Source organism: Ailuropoda melanoleuca, chromosome 16 (assembly GCF_002007445.2).
Source record: "Ailuropoda melanoleuca isolate Jingjing chromosome 16, ASM200744v2, whole genome shotgun sequence".
Lineage (NCBI taxonomy): Eukaryota > Metazoa > Chordata > Mammalia > Carnivora > Ursidae > Ailuropoda > Ailuropoda melanoleuca.
The window spans coordinates 81,137,055-81,153,808 of NC_048233.1; the positions used below are offsets into that span (position 1 = coordinate 81,137,055).

Here is a 16,754-nt window from a genome sequence, read left to right on the forward strand (position 1 = left end):
TCTTTTGTGAACTAAGGACACTGGTCCTGGGGAAGGAAGTCACTCGCCCGGGGACCACAGTGGCTGGAGAAGGAAGACACTGGGGCCCAGTTTCCTCAGACTGGGACTGGCCATGGCCTCTTTTGAGTTGGAAAGACTCTTGTAATCCTAAAGGACTAAATCGGAAAAGGGTGGAGAGAGGCCAAAGATCCAGCCAACAGCTCTTTCCCAGTCGCCGCAAGGACCAGGAAGAAGACGCTGGTCCGAAACCATGATGGGCCAGCCAGCATTCAGGGGGTGGTAGGCAAGGTGGAAGGTCCCGCTTTGGATTGTCTGACCCGCCTTGGAGGGTGGTGACGGTCCCCTGGGAACTGAAGGAGGTGATGCTGGGCTGGGTGAGCTAGAGGGTCTCAAGGAGACTCCAGTCCCGACGAGCCTCGCTTCAGCTCCGATCGGGAAGTATGGCTGCTCTCCTGCTTTCTGGGCAGCTGGTGGGCTCATAGTCTAGATCTGAGGAGGGGCTGGAAGCTCGGGGAGGGCCTCATCACCAGTGAAGCCAAGTCCCAAAGGTGACAAGGGGAGACTCAATCCCAGCCTCCCCAACCCCCTCACCCTGCTGCCTCTTCCCCTGGGAGGTGAGGTAGGGCTGGGACCCACGGAGGAAACAGCCGAGGCCCTACTTTGTCACGATCCTTTATTTATCAGAACGGGCCCTGCCACAAAAAGCAGGGCCCATTCCCACAAAAATATGATTTTGCAAAGAGGGAATCTTGCTGGCTTAGAGGGTGCGTGTAGTGGAAAAATTTTGTATGGTTCTTTTTTCCTTTTTTTTCCTTCAGTTTTTCTTCATTTCTCTTTGCTGCAATTTTTTTTTCTTGTGATAGTGGGTTTCTGTCTGTCTGTCTGTCTCTCTCTTTTTTTTTTTTTTTTATTAGATAAAACACTTGCACTCAAGGACTCCAACACAATACAAACAGTGGCCACCAACCCCACCCCTGGGGTCCCAGCCGGGCTGGGGGCTCTGGGGGCCCCCTTGGCTTTTTTTGTGGCTGTTTTCCTTGTCCCTTCCCTGGCGTCTGGCGCCAGGGGGCAGGTGCGGGGTCCTGTGGCAGGTGGGATTTGTACAGCGGTTACGTAGGGAGAGGGTCACAAGAGACGATATCTGAACAAGATAACAACTAAGTCTAGGGCGCCCACAAAGACGGCAGATGACGCTCATGAAGGGACCTGGGACACAGTAGAGAAGAGATAGATGGCCCAGGCCGGCCTCGGCTATCCTGGAGACTCTACAGGGGGAGGGGCGGGCGGGCCTTGCTTTCAGGCTACAGTAATAATACTTTGCTCCCGGGTAGCACCCTCACAGTCCTTCTGCCTCAGCCCCAGGTCAGGCGACGGTGGCCTCACAACCTCCCCGATGAGGTAGGTGAAGTATTATTACCATCATTTTACAGATGGGGAAACTGAGGCCCCGGGAGTGTGGGTGATCTGCCCAAGGTCCTGGGATGGTGGCGGGGCTTCTGTGCCCTCCCCCCCATCCTCACGTTCCCCCATTCCCTGTTTGGTCTCCTCTAGCCCTAGCCCACCCCCGCGCTCACCGCATGCCACGTGCCTCCTCATGTGCCAGCCCACCGGACCCTTGGCCCACCACTTGCCACCCCTCCCCGGCCTCCCTGCTGCGTATTTGGGGGTTGGGAAAACCCAGGCAGGGTTCACCAGTATGCCTGGGTGGGACAGATTGAGAACAGACTCCGCCCCAAGATGCTCTCTGCATACGATTGGCTAAGAGCTCCGTGGGCGGGGCCCGGGAAAAAAAGCAACGCAGTTGCCCCGCCCACTCATTGCAGGTTGGTTCGATCCCAGAAGGCTCCGCAACAGGCAAGGGGGCACCGGGGCGGGGCTGGCACCACGTGGAGGAGGGGTACAGGATCTGAGGGAGGGTTGGAGGAGGACAGATCCTTCGCCTTTCAAGGCTTCCCACAAAACCCTCTGATCACTTCCTTCGGAGTTGCTGCCCTCCCGTCCTGCCCAACAAGGACCCTGCAGTTGGGGCAGGCCCCCAATTTTAAGCAAAGCTACAATACAGAAAAACTGGGATTTACAAGAAATGTGGGTGATTATTTGCTTTACAAGAGAACTCCTCAATCTACAAACTGATTCACCTACTCAGTATGATATTCCTCCAGATCCTGGGGGAGGGGGTGAGGGCAGGGGTGTGAGATTCAATGTAATAAATTTTGATACGGGCAGCTCAAGGGGCAGCCTACTGAAGGAAAATGGCTCCCCAATTCCCATGCTTTTGCCATGCTCTGTAAGTGGGGACCCTACCCAGAGTCCCCCTTTGGGGCCAGGCCCGTCTCGGGGTAGAACTGTGGTCCCAGGACGCCACCACAGGCGTGGTGTCCGGGCGCCACCTGGCGGCCTGTGCCGGAAATGTCAGGCCCAGGCTGGCGGACACCTAGACTTGAGACTGTCCACCGCTGTCTTGTATCAATACCAGGACCCTCGCGGGGCTGAGCAGACTTAAGCGGGAATCATCCCGGAATCTGCTGTCTCCAAGGGGAGGCCAGTTCTAGTCTCTGCAGCAGCTGAGGCAGAGAAGCCACAGCTGCTTTGTGGGGCAATCTCAGAGCTTGCAGGATCTGGACTTTTCCCTGCTTCCTCTGCCTGGACTGAAAGGGGCAGAAAGAGCTGCTCTGAGGGACTGGGAGCGGTGGGGAAAGAAGGCTGGGCCAGAGACTCCGACCCTGAATGGAAGGGAAGGTCTACGGGCTTGGGGATAGAGGGGTAGCAGAGGTCTGCACAGATAGGGAAGGAACCTGGGAAGCATGGAGAATATTGCCAGCTTGGCTGGGATCTGAGATCTGGGAAGGCTGCGGGTGTCTGGGTGATGGGAAGAGAGCTAGTGGGAGCTTGGGACCCCGGAGAAGGAAGGGAGGGGAGTCTGGTGGAATGTGATACACGCAGTAGGTGCCTGAAAGGTGTGAAATGACGTTCCAGAGATGAAGTCGCTCAGCAAGGAGCTCCTGGAGAACTCTGAGCAGAGTGGGGCCAGGGGTGGGGGCGGCAGGAGGTAGCCCAGTTCTCAGCCCGGCTCTCGTGTCTGCTCTTTTCTCCTGCACCCCACATTTCCCCTCTCACCCCTCATCTGCCTCTCCTTGCCCACCCCCGGCACTGTGCCTTGACCTCTCTCGGCCTCCTGCCCTACCTCACTTTATGAAAGCCTGCCCTCTCTGCACGGCCGGCCCCAGGGGGACAGGGTGAGAGTGCCCCCACCCCCATACACACACGCACGCACATACACACGGTGGACGTGATGCCAAGTACACGGGCTGCAGCTCCAGGACCCTGGAGTGGGCTATATACTATCCTTGGCATTCAGGGCCCAGCCGGCACCTGAAACTGCTCCCGGATGGGCCTCTCCTGGCCAGGCCGGGGCCAAACGCCTCGGCCTTCCCTCTCCTGGGCCCACATTGGGAGCTGGGGAGAGGGCGGCTTCTCTCCACTCCAGGCACTGCCTTAAAGAAAACGGGGGACCGTGCCCACCTGGCGGGTCTCTGGAGGGATCTGCCCGTCTGCCTGTCCGGCCTTCACGCTCTCCCCTACTTCTTTAGTATCAGCAAGTCAGGAAGGAAAGGGGCAAAGCAGGAAAATGGCTCCCAGAGCCCCTCCCCCAGAGCTGGACCGGTGGAGGATGGGGCTGGTACTTCCTAGAAACGGGGCCCAACTGCCTCCTAGGACCCCTCCCTGGCCAAGCCCTCAGGGTCCTCCCCTCACCTATGGCGGGGGGCCAGGCCGGACATTGTGCATAAAGTGGTGAGGGCATGATGGGGACCCGGGCCCTCGGCCCCCTGGGCCTCCCATGGCTGCCCTTAGGCCTTCAGCTGGTGCCACTGGGCCACCGGTTGCCGGGGACGGGCAATCATGTCCTTCCAGTGCTTCACCTCCCCGGGCCCGCTCTTCCAGGACAGGTAGATCTGAGGAGAGAGGGAAGAGCACCGCATCAGTGACACTCTCGGAGGCCTTGTCCCCTGCCCCCACCAGGGGGTGACACTCCATCTCCTCGGTGGCGCCCTAAGATCATGATCCTGGGGACCAAGGGGCCTCTGCCTACAGTGACAGCCTACCCTCAGAGGCTCCCCCTCCTTCCTCCCCACCAGCCTGACCTATTTTCCTCGCTGTGCCTCCCTCTGGGAGCCTGGGCATGCCTGGCCCTTCCCAATCAGACTCCTGACCTGTTTTGCGGTGGGGGTGGAGGCCGTTGGTCCCCTGCCCTTCCGTGCCCTGTTGGCCGCTGTCTACCTCTTCTCACTTTTGATTGCTCCTACCTCCTTGCCACTTACCGCGCACCAAGCACTGAGGTCAGGGCTTTATACACACGGGTCACCAAATCCTTACCCATGGCAGGTATGTTATCCCCATTTACAGATAGAGATACGAAGGTGCAGAGGGCGAAGAGACTCACCCAGAGGCATGGAATTTATAAGTGGCACAGAGGAATGTACATCTAGGCCTTTCCGGCTCTGTACTACCAGCCCGACCCTGCTGGCTTCTGTTTTAGGGGCTTCGCAGCCCCGTGGAGCTGTGTGCTTGGTCCCTCAGCTGACCCCAGCCGTGTGAGTGGAGGCTGGTTAGATGCCTAGGGCTCCCTAAGCGACCCAGGCTGAAGTGAAAACCGATCCTCCTTCACCTTGGCTCAGTCAGCAGAAGGTAGGAAGGTTTCAGAAGGAGCTATAATTGGTGTCTCAAGAACGCCCAACTCCAAAAGGCTACGCTTCCAAGGAGCTTCGAATTAGATATGGTTACTTGGCCTGAGCTGGTCAAGGAGGGGGCTCAGGAGGCAGCAGGCCTGCTCGGAACACAGGGTCCTGCTAGGATCTGGGTGATGCCGCCCTGCAGAACGGTGCCACTGGTGACCACAGGTTGGCTGGTGATGTCTCCGAGGCCTTGCTTTGAGGTCAGCTGCTTCCCTTCGGGGCCCAGGTCACTCCTCATTTACTCCATACAGGCCTGTGCCCTCGGTGACGCATATTCTTTCCTCCCGTGCTCCTGGCATCTGCCCTTCCCCTCCACCTGCCCTCATCACTGGCTTCCTGCACTGCTCCTGGTCAAAGCTCTGCGCTCCGATGGACAAACATGCCCTTCGTAGGAAAGCTTCAAAAATAACGTTTATTATAATGGCAGCTGACACACGCACTCGAAGCACCGCGCTAAGCATTTCGCCCGTGTTTTCTTATTTTATCTCAGCACACTGTGAGGTTAGGACTGTCTTACTTCCATTGTGGAAATGAAATGGGGCTCAGATAGGTCATGGCTGTCAAGAGGGGGGCTGGGCCCAGGCCATCTGATTCCCAAGCCCAAACTCTCAACACGAAACCATAAACGAACACAGGGATAGACATTTCAAAGTAGAGAAACTGAAGGGTTTATGTCACAGACTCACATCCTGGAAAAACTCAAGGCCAGACGTGGATTTTTTTGGTGAGTCTATGATGAGAAGAGGTCACTTTCTACAAGGAGAACATCCACAGATCTCAGGCAGTTCTCACACCACCCTGTGAAGGGCTGTAGGGTTGGTACTATTAGCTCCATTTTACCAACGGGGACACTGGAGGTCAGAGAGATGAGTGACTTGCCCAAGGTCACACAGCTACTTAGCAGCACAGGAGGTGGGAACTGAAGCCAGGTCTTTGGAGTCTGACTGTGGCTCTCGATTCTGCTCTACAGAGCTCATCCTCTGAAGATGGGACCTGGGTGACATCGCTCTGAGGTCCTTACTCTGCCTGAGGGTCCTGTCCAGAACACTCCCTTTTGGGGACCCAAGCCACATCTTCCTCCCACTTCCTCTTTTCCCTGCCCTTCCAGTGGCCTGTCCTGAGCTGACCAACCCACAGTAGGACACTTAGGGAAGATTTTGTCCTATCCCCTCATGTTTAGCTGAAATGGAAGCCCAGAGGAGGGAGGGGACTGGCCCAGCCCTGAGCTCACCCACTACTCCTGCCACTGCTTGAGAGGACAGGCGTGTCTCCCCACCCACCAGGCCCCTACCTTGCCAATAACGTCGTTGCGGCTAAGCTTGTCCTTGTCCATGACAGTGATGATGATGGTGGTCTCCCTCAGCTTCTCCGTGGGGATATCAAAGGCGAAAGACTCATTGAAGATGGGGTTCAGGTTCCTCTTCATTGTCACTGTCTTCTTCTTCTCTACCCGCTTGTCCTTGTACATCAGCCACACCTTCACGTAGGGGTCTGGGGGATGGGTAGAAGAAGGGTCAGTGTGGGGGCTCCCCAGGATCCCCTTCCCACTGCAGGAGTGGCAGCTGGGGTGGGAGGGGCTGTATGCTTTCCCCAGAGGGTGAGGAAAGCCCCAAACAACAATGAGAGGGATCTGGGGGACCAGTGGATGGATGAACTGGAAGGGACCTTGGCCATCACCTAGTGCCCGATTATGAACACAAATAAGGAAACTGAGCCCCACAGAGGCCAGGTCTTGCCCAAGGTCACGGACAAGAAGTGTCCAAGCTGGTGCTGGAGCCCAGGTCTCCCACCACAGTGCTCCCCTTCTCCCTGATTCTGGTCAGGACAGAGTCCAAGATGATACAGACCCTGAGGGTGCTCCAGAGGGGGGGCCACCTAGGGCTCTAGGGTAGCAGAGTTGAAACCAGAGGTGGGGTGAGAGGGTCAGGGGCGAGTGCTGCAGCTCAGACCCTGCTCTCCACACCCAGCGTGACCGTCGTGTTCCCAGAACCTCCCCGGTCCATCCACCCTCCTGTCAAGAAGCCCCAGCACCTGATGTGCCCCCGATGTCCATGGCTTTGAGGTTCCGGGCTTTGATGATGTTCACGATGATGGAGTTGGCGGAGGGGTTGTAGCAGAGAGACAAGAGCAGCTCCCCTCGGCTCCCCTGGGAGGGAAAGGTTGGGAGTGAGCCTGGGCTGTGGGGAGGGGTGTCCCCCCCCACTTGCCTCGGCTCCCCTGGGAGGGAGAACAGGAGCGGTGTGGGGACTAGGGGAGAAGGGACAGTTAGAGGGCTCTCTGGCTGGCCCCACTGCTCCAGGGCCCTCCCTGCCCCGGCCTGGTGCTCATCCACCCCCATCTGTCACCTCTGTCACACCAGGTGTCCCCTCACCTGGCAGTTCTGTGCACCGCCCCCCCCCCCCGTGGGGCCCCTGCTCTCCGAACAGATGCCAGGTCCTTTACCACAGCTCAGGCAGCTCCCCCCAGGGGCCAAGCACCGATGCGAGACCAAGGGTGGGCACTCTGCTCCCCTAAGTGCCCATCTGCCCCTTCCCCACCACCCTCCTGCAGGGGGACTAGGACCAGATCTGCCGGCCCTGACCTGCCAGCGCCCCCGAGCCAGGGACCCACAAGTGGGGCCTTACACTCCCATCGCTGCATGGCTTCAGATCCTTCCAGAAGGTCTGCATCTGGGTCAGGTCCACCTTGTTGAGAGGGATGGACACCTCCCCGATTGGGGTCATTGCGGCTGAAGCGGTCGTAGTCCAGGACCTGGAGGTAGAGGATCCTCTGCACCACCTTCTCGTAGGGGAAGCCTGGCGGACAGACAGACAGCGGGGTGAGGAGCCNCAGGGGTGAGGAGCCCGGGCGGAGGGGCTTCTCGTAGGGGAAGCCTGGCGGACAGACAGCAGGGGTGAGGAGCCGGGCGGAGGGGCTTCTCGTAGGGGAAGCCTGGCGGACAGACAGCCGGGGTGAGGAGCCGGGCAGGGGCTTCTCGTAGGGGAAGCCTGGCGGACAGACATCACGGGAGAGGAGCGGGACAGAGGGGAAGCGCGGGGCAGGCTGGCCCTGGCCACCAGAAAGCCAGCCCCAGGAGGCCTTGGGCAGAGGGGAGGGGCAAAGACACAGAACCAGGGTGGACACGCGTCCCCAGACACCGCGCTTCCCCCTGCAGTGATCAGCCTGTCCTCCCTGTTCTTCAACGGATCCTGAAGCTGTCCCCTCCTCCAGGGCCACCTCCCTCATCCCAGCCGCTGGCACATTCCGCCTAGACCGTCACCAGAGTTTCCAAACCACCCTCCCTGCTTGCAGGCTTTCTCCACCGTCCATTGTCAACACAACAGAGTGATCCCTTAAAAATAGAAATCGCATCACGACACTCTCCTACTTAAAGCCTTTCAGTGGCTCCCAGTGCACTTAGAGTAAAAGCCGCGTGCCCTGCCTTGGCTTCGAGTCCTTCAGTACAATCTGGCCCGCTGTCCTTTCCTGACCCCTCCTGTGAGCGCTCTCCACTCAGTGATGGGCTCCGGCCACACCAGCTTCCTTCCCTGTGTTCCAGCACCCGGTGTCTCCTGCCCAGTGGCACCTCCGTCCCCTGCCTTGGCTGAAACAGGTCTCAGCTTTCCTCCCTGACATCCCCAGTGGGGTCAGATCCCCTGTTCTAGATTCCAGCACTTTCTTTTCACATCATGCATGTAACAGAGACGCATCTGTTTCCTTGGGTCTGACTCCCACCAGCCTGGGATTTCCAGCAAGGCATTTCTGTCCTCACCCACTGGATCCCAGCATCCAACACTGTTTCTGGCACATAGTAGGCACTCGATAAATACTTGTTTAAGTGAATCAATACTTGAAAGGATGAATAAATGGCAGGCAAATGGCCTGATGGAGCGGCAGGAGTGTGCTCGGGTGGGGGGGGAGGTGAGGGGGAGCCAGCGGAGGGAGCCTGAGGAAGGGTTGAAGCCAGAGTCATTGGGCCTGGGGAGGCTTGGTCAGAGGGGGGGCCAGCCTGGGAGGTGCAGGGGGTGCAGGTCAGCCTGGAGGCCTGAGGTGGTGAGATCCTGAACCACAGTGTGATCACGAAGGAGAGAGGACACCCAACGCCTTAGCCTGGCTGGTGGAGAAGATGGGGGGAGAGGAAGAGCTCTGGAGGGTTCTAGCACTTTCAGCCAGACTCTAGAAGCACAACTGCTTCTGACAGGAAGAGTGTTGGAAGAGGAAGTCCTGTGGTCCCCAAACCCCCAGCCCTTGAATTCCTTCAGGGCTTCCTCCTCCCACCCAAGGGGGCTACATCTTGCTCATCTCAGAGTCCCCCCAGGGACCCGCCCAGGTGAATTTTGCCATCGATTCAGGTGAAATGGTTCTGGAAACGTTGGAGGCTCCAAGAGGTCCCTACCCCAGAGTCAGCTCTCTTCAACAGCAGAGAAGGGAGTCTCTTATTTGGCAAACACCTATTCATCCGTCGGAACCCATCCCGAATGGCCCCTATTCTGGGAAATGTTTCCCAACACCATCAAGGGGCACGGATAGTGGGTTCCCACAGTGTCTGCCATGCAGAGTATGGCTTGGTTATCTACACACCTATGTCCTCCATTTGATCAGGGATGCCTTGAGGGCCAAATGGTGCCTTGGTCTTTTCTGCACCCCCAGTACCCAGGATAGTGCCCAGCCCATCGTTGGTGCTGGATAAATGTCTGCAGAAGAGACCAGGGGATTGAATAAATCCATAAATCTCGCCCCACCAGCTGGCCTTAGAGCCCTCCAGAGAGCCTCACCTCGCCCTGATTGCCCCAACTCTAAACTGGCCACCACACCGAACTGGGAAGGAGAAGGGTCCTCCCCCCTCCATGCACAAGCACCCACTAGCTCACCCTCCACGATTCATCTGAGGTGAGCTGGCTGTCACCTTGCAGAAGGGGTGGGGTGTCAAATGGCTGGGACACCAGGTGGGGAAGATTCCCTGGGGTGCACACTGAAAATTCTGGAGCACCGAGGCAGCTGGTGGTTGGAGTCGTAGGGATTTATTCTCACTGGCTGAACGTGTCAGGAAAGGATAATGGCTTCTCTAAGTGGAGTCCAGGCACCAAAAAGGCTTGGGACAGAAATGGCTCCCTGAACACAGCCCAGCTTCCTGGTTACCTTGGCTCCTCAGAGATAAGAGATAAAGATGGCCTTCAGAGGGGTTCTGCGGGAGAGAAGAAGGGCACCTGCCTCCGTGGCCTCTAGGAACCCGGGGCATGGTTCAGAGCTGCTGTTCCCATGTGTCTGGATGTGGGGGAAGGGGTACGGGGCGGGGGGAACAGACCGAGCGTATTGAACAAACTGATATAAAGGGTTTTCTGGGTATTTTCAGTGCTTTCATAATTTACTGATTTGGTTGTCCTTGCTATTACTCTCTTTGTTTTACAGGTGAAGAAACCACCGCCCAGAGAAGTTCAGGAACTTGCCCTGGTCACACAGCCGGAGAGGGGCGGAGCTGGGTTTCGAACCCGAACCGACAGCCTGGGCCATACCACTGCACTAGTCCGGGCGCTGCGCCTCCGGGGTTCTGCGCCCTCCTCCCTCCCTGCCTGCCTGCCTGCCTGCCCTCAGGCAGAGTCCTGCCTCTGAGCTGAAGCCCCAGGGGCCACCTCGCTTGGCTCCTCGGCCTCTGGCTCTGGTCCCGCTCCAGTAGGCCCTGTCACCTGATCCCAGACAGACAGAAAATGCTTCAGGTTAGCTGGGGGCAGACACGGCCTGTGTGGGCGAGTGCCCGCAGCCACGCGCCCGTGTGTGTGTGTGTGTGTGTGTGTGTGCGCGCGCGCGCTGCTTGCTACCCACGTGTGCCCCTGGGGGCGGGGCGGGGGCAGCAGCGGCCTCACCTTCGAAGAGGAAGGTCTCGTTCCAGTGCGGGTTCAGGTTCTTCCGTTTCACCTTGGTCTCCAGCTTGTGCTTCTTGTCTGGCAGCAGGTAGATCTTGACGAAGGGGTCGCTGGTGCCGCTGAAGTCCTTGGCTGGCAGCTCCTGGGCCTTCATGATCTTCACGGTGAGCGTGGACTCCTGGAAGTTGTAGCCCACGCTGAACTGGATCCGGCCCAGGTTCTCCCGGCTGCAACCCTCGTGGGCCTCGTCCTCCTCCGAGCCTGGGGAGAGCTGGGGGCGGGGGACAGGCCGGCAGGGTTGGGGCGGGTTCTGGGGGGCCCCCACCACAGCCCAGCACACTTAGGAAGCCTCCCTGGGCCTGAAGCCAAGTCCAGCCGCTGAGGGCGCGCTCTCCCTCTGGTCACCGTGTGGGGCTGGTGGTGGCCCATCTCACACTCACATCTGGGCGAGCATCGTCAGGTCCCACAGGAGGGGCAGATATGGGACAGCTCCTGTCCCCCCAAACCCACAGCAGTGTGCACCCTACTCTCTAGTCTCTCCCGGAAGCCCTGGGTCTGCCCCCTGACCGTGCCCAAGCTCCACCCCACACTGCTTTGCCCCCCCACCAGCTTCGGTGTACCCCGGTCCTGAGCTCCCCCTCCTGCTTTCCTGCCTTCCGCAGCCCAACAGGGCTCACTGTGAAATCGCAACAGCCCTGGCTCCAGAACAGATGAGGGAGATTGTTCGCATCTCCAAAGAGTTTACCAGGATACTTCTTTGGAAAGGGACTGTCTGGGGTTCCGAGGAGGATGTGATTTATGACATGAGAGAGGTGAGTTTTCAGCAGCCACATCTAATTTGTGTAAGGCATAAATTCATGTGGGGAAGCTAAAAATACAGGTTCCCAGGCCCGGTCCCCAGAGAGCCTGATTGGAGACGGCCTGGGCAACAGAGTTGTTCAGAAAGCACCTGAGCTCACTCCACAGTGCACCGGGGCTGGGCTGAGGGCTGCCGGGAGGAAGGGCCCCCGCTTGCATTCAGCCCCCATCTCCCAGCGGCGGGCCCTGGGAACCTGTATGTTCCCGCATCGGACATACACGCGGAGGGTGGTGTGGGTGTCCCCCTCCCAAGCTGACGCTGAAAAACTTGGGGGAGTTAATTTGGGGGAGGGTCTTCCCGGCTGCCTGGGCCCCACTCCAGACCCAGGGGTCCAAGTGGCCCAGGCGGCGTCCCTCTCTCGGAAAGCTCCTCAGGGGACTGGATGAGAGCCCGAGTAGGGACTCGTGGTACCACATTTAGGACGACACTGCTGGCCCAGTTTCTCTCCCCACTTCCCCTACAGGAGGCTTCCCCGTGCCCCCTCCTTCCTCCTAGGAAGCAGCCCTGGGCTCTGAAATGCTACATAATACAGATAAGAAGAATATATATAGGGTGCACCTACCATGGCGGAAGACTCTTACATCACCTTCTGACTGAATCCTGACAACAGTTGGGCGAGGCAGTTATCACCACTCCCTAGCTGAGGAGACTGGCTCAGAGAGGTTAAGTCACACAGCCAAGATTGCACAGCATTATGGACCTCTCTGACTTGAAAGCCCACTCTTTCTACCAAAGCAGGCTCACATCCCAGGGCAATTTTGAGTCAGCCCCCCAAGCCAGCGAGAACTCACCTGCCCCAGGTGAGAAGATTCAAATCACACTAAGAACAGTAACGACCAGGCCTGGTCTCGCCCTGCGCCCTGTGCTTTGCGCTCTTTGACTCTCTCCAACGTCTGGATGAGGCAGGCGCTACCATCTACCAGTTGGGTTGGGAGCACGGAGACGTGATTACCTTGCCTCAAGTCACCCATGAGGGAACAGTGAGTTGAAACTCGAGGCCAGGTCAGCACCCAGCCGCCATGGGTGTCCTTCGGGCTCCCCTCACCCTGACACTCAGATCCAGCATCTGGGGCTTCATCAGCACACCCTGGTCCTGCCTGGAGTTGGAAGGGGGTGCTGAGCTGCCTCCCCTGCTCTTCCTCACAGTGGAAGAGGGTGCCTCCGGCTCCTACCCCTTGGCCGGATCCAGGCAACCCTGCAAGTCCCCTCCAGGCCTACTGAGAATGTGGCTTCCCTACCCCGGGAAACTTTCCCTGTGCTCCTGCCCGCTGCTGGTTCCAAGCTCACTCCTGTGCATCTTAGATCCTGCGTCTGCAGAACAGGACCATAAGACCCATCTTGCGAGGTTCCTGGGATGATGTGAATGGGCTCCCGCCCCTCTGCGGCCTGGCCCTGCCACTGCTGGCAGTGGGACCAGGAGCCTGGGGCATGCATGAGTAGGCAATGCCAGCAAAGACCACTTGCCCCTCCTGTTCCTTCTGTAGTCTGGATGGAGTCCCTGGTGACTGGAGCCCAGGGGACCCCAGCCTCGTCTGAGGGCCCTCTGGTCACTTGGCTCTTGGTTCCCAAACCAGGTGGTCTGGGCGATGAGAGGCCCAAGCTGGGCCTGGCTCTGGGCCTGTTCCCAGCTTTCCCAAACCACAGTCCCAAGCCCTAATTAAGCAGCCGGGGCAGCTGGAGGAGCTGTTTCCATGGCAACCAGACTGGCCACCCCTACCAGGGCCCCAGGGGAGGTGCTGCCCGGAGCCCCTGCTCCAGTAGAAACAAGTATCAAAAAGCATGCCAGGGCTGGGGTGGCTCAGATGGGGTGTGGCCTCCTCTCTGACCCCTTTCCCTCAGTCCTTCCTCTGGCTAGCTGCGGGTGCCTGACTCCTGACCCCCAGCTTCCTCTGGCCAGCTGCGTGTTCCTGACTCTTGACCCCCAGCTTCTGACAGTCTGGGGCCTGCTTGTCTTCCTCATCACCATTGATGACAATGACCCAGCTTTGGCCTGGGGCAGGGCAATTAGACCTTGCCTGCCCACCTCAACTGAGAGTGGGCCCTGGGGCCTACACTTCCTTCCTCTGCCTGAGGCTGTCAGTTCCTCCCTGGGGGCAGCAAGCGGCAGGCCAGCTGGCTGGGAATGGACTATTCCTTCTTGGAACCTAGCTACCAGGAAGCTGTAACCAATTAAGAGTCTGGGCAGGGAGGCAGGACAGGCTGTGGCATGGTCCATCCAGAGGACAGTATGGCTGGGCCCACCTATATGGGTGGGGAAGATGGACAAGAGGGCAGCGGAGGGCCAGGTGCACAGGGTCCTACGGTGGGGGGTGGGTGGGTAGAGGCCCAGGGGAGACCAGCTCTAGAACAGGGAAAATCTGATGCCCTAATTTGGATCCAAGAGAAATGCAGATCCTAGGGCCCAACTCAGGCCTGCTGACTGGGAATCTGCATTTTTAAAAAAAGTTTTATGTATCTAAGTCATCTCTATACTCAACACGGGGCTCGAACTCATGACCTCAAGATCAGGAGTTCTGGGCTCTTCCAACTGAAACCAGCCAGGCACCCCAGGGGAATCCACATCTTAATGAGATCTCCCAGTGATTCGTGTGCGTATTACAATTTGAGAAGCTCTGGTATAGAAAGGGGCAGTGGGGGTGGATGGCTGAGCTGGCTGGGACCCTAACCGGCAGAAGGGGGGGCCGGGGGGGGTGCTCTGGGGCCCCAGGGAGCGTGGCAGCTGCCGGGCCAGGGCCTGGGCAAGGGAACTCTGACCTGAATGACGTCATGACTGGCAAGGCCTTGAGAGCCCACAGGCCTGCTTCCCTGGGTCTACAAGAGAGACTGGGGAGGGGACCCAGGTCCAGAGAGCAGAAAGGACTTGTCCCCAGTCACATCCGGTAGGAACACAGCAGGCACCAGGTTCCCAACCTCATACCCTAAGCCTCCTTGGGACTTGCGAGCTATTAAAGCTCTGACTGTGGCCTGCAAACCTCCAGCTGCCCCATCACGGGGTCCTCGCCCTGGGGCCCTCCCCCCTTCTTCCCCCAGCTCAGGTGAGGTACATGGCTGTGCCACCGGGGGGTGGGGGGGGCATGGAGTCTCAACCTCTCTCTTGGTGGAAACACCCAAGAGCCACAGGGCTGGGAGCCCCGTGGAGTAGGGTGTGTACTGAAGACCCTCAGCCCAGTTGTTCCCACCCAGGAATCAGGATACCGGAGGGGGTGGGGGGGGTTCCTACTCTCCTTTTATCTTTGGGTCTCATCTGACCCCCAGCAATGGGGGCTTAGGGGAGGTCCCTGAGAGGGGGACATGAGACTGGCTCCACTGGGAGCTCCACCTCAGACCTCCCCTCAGTGGGACGCCACTCCAGGAGCGGGGACGTATTCTGCCCCAAGCCTTTCCTCCTACAATCCTAAAAACACCTCCCATGAGTAGGGTTGCTTGGAACCCCCCTCAACCCAGAAAGAAACTGGAGGAAGACGGGCATTCTTAGTCTCACTTGACAAATGAGGAAACTGAGGCACAGAGAGCCTGTTCTGGGGGGAAAGCTGAGAAAAGAACCCAAGCCTTGCTCCCTCAGTCACCTTGCTCGTTGCCCTTCCCGAGTGGACAACTCCCACACTGTCACCAATTGTCACACGCGTCCCCTCCCTGCCTGCCCCCGGCCTCCCAGTTCAGCTCCTGCCGGGGGCCCCGGCGTCCTGCCCTTCTCACCATGAGCATCTCACTGGTGAGGGAGTTGACGAGGTCCGAGACAGAGGAGCGTGGCTCAGTCCGGCGGTCAGACTCATCGTGGGGTGTCTGGCCCGGCACTGGGGCTGTGTTCACTGCCTTCCCTCCTGCAGGCAACCTGGAGGTGGGGGGGAATCCAAATGAGCACGGATCGGGAGGTGGGCTGGGCTGGGCACCTTGGCCGGGGTGGCGGCAGCACCCTCTCTGAGACCCAAGCAGCCACTGCCTCCTGCAGGCCAGCTGGAGCTCCGCTCTTGTCCACCGGGAGGACTGGTTTTCCCCTAAAGCGGAGCTCAGGGCCCATCCCCCTCACCTTAGCGCGATCCAGCTAGGCTGCCCCTGTGCATGGGGTCTTGGTGGGTATTCCCTCTCCTCCTGTTGCCCAGAAAATACCCCATCATCCAGTCACTGCCTGAATGGTGGGCTCTGAGCATGCCCCCATCCTGAGGCCCCAGCACCCCTGCTTGCTCCAACCCGGCAGGGGAGGCTCCCCAGGTGACATGTCCCAGTCACCCCTCTGCGTCATTACCCTCTGCAAACACGCCCGGGATGCTATCTCCCAGAGGCCCCACCTGTGTTTGTTCAGCCTGAGAACACAGGTGCCCTTCAGCCCCGAGACTGACCACGTGAGGTCAGGACCACTGTCCACACAGCTCTGGCCAGTAGAACTTTCTATAATGACAGCAGTGTGCTATGTCTGTGCTGTCCACATGTGGCTACTAAGCATTTGAAGTGGCCAGTGCGAATGAAGACAGAATATTTCGTTTTGATCGACTCAAACTAATTTAGATTTAAACAGCCACCTGTGGGATAGGACGAGTCTACACTGCCCTTGCTCCCCAGTCCCCGCCCGCCTCCCACTCTGAGGACTGCGTGTGGCATAAGGCTCTCACCCAGGGTCAGAGAGAGACGGGGCACCACCGAGAAGCCCCGGATCTGACCATTCCACTCCAGGCCCTGTGTGCACCCTGACTCCATGCTGCTCCCGGGAAGCTGGGCTCTCTGGCCCGGCAGCTGGGTGGTGAGCCCAGGCTCCGTCCATATGGGGCTCAGGAAGGGGGCACTAAAATCCTGCCCAGGGACCAGCCTGGAACATCTCATGAGGAGGAAAGGTGGGGCAGGCAGCGAGGAAAAGACAGGAAGACTGGCAGCATGGGGCTTGGGACAGGCTACAAGAGAAGAGCTCTGAGAGTTCAGAGCCACAGACTCGGAGACACACACGGGCTGGACACACATCCTTGGTACGGACCAGCTGCCAGCACACAGGTGGCGGGCCACACGACAGGCAGACAGACATGCACGGAATCTGCCGGGCCCTGGAGGGGAGATACCAGGACCCAACAGCAAGGTGTATACGTGCGCGTGCACACGTGTACACACACACACACACACACACGAGTGCACACAAGCCCGACGGACACCCAGGGGGGACCAGGTAGACAACGGCACAGCAACAAGGCAGGTCGACCAGAGCAGTGAAATGACACACACACAGCGATGATCCCGAGAGGAGACATCCAGGGAGACCCAGGCATGCCGTGGTGTGCGTGTGAACCAGACCGACTGAAACAGACGAAAGCAGGCAGCCGTCTCGGGGCGAGACACCCT

At 58.9% G+C, this 16,754-nt stretch overlaps 1 protein-coding gene across 1 annotated transcript in view; it reads right to left on the bottom strand.

Moving 5' to 3' along the window:
• Nucleotides 1-659: 659 nt before the first annotated feature.
• The window catches only part of SYT7 (synaptotagmin 7), a 59,727-nt gene continuing 43,632 nt past the window's right edge, over nucleotides 660-16,754 (bottom strand). The window contains 7 exon segments of the mRNA XM_019806972.2: nucleotides 660-3,953; nucleotides 6,025-6,224; nucleotides 6,765-6,879; nucleotides 7,358-7,450; nucleotides 7,452-7,528; nucleotides 10,574-10,844; nucleotides 15,129-15,264. Coding sequence (XP_019662531.1) covers nucleotides 3,849-3,953; nucleotides 6,025-6,224; nucleotides 6,765-6,879; nucleotides 7,358-7,450; nucleotides 7,452-7,528; nucleotides 10,574-10,844; nucleotides 15,129-15,264 — 997 coding nt within the window. The 3' untranslated portion in view covers nucleotides 660-3,848.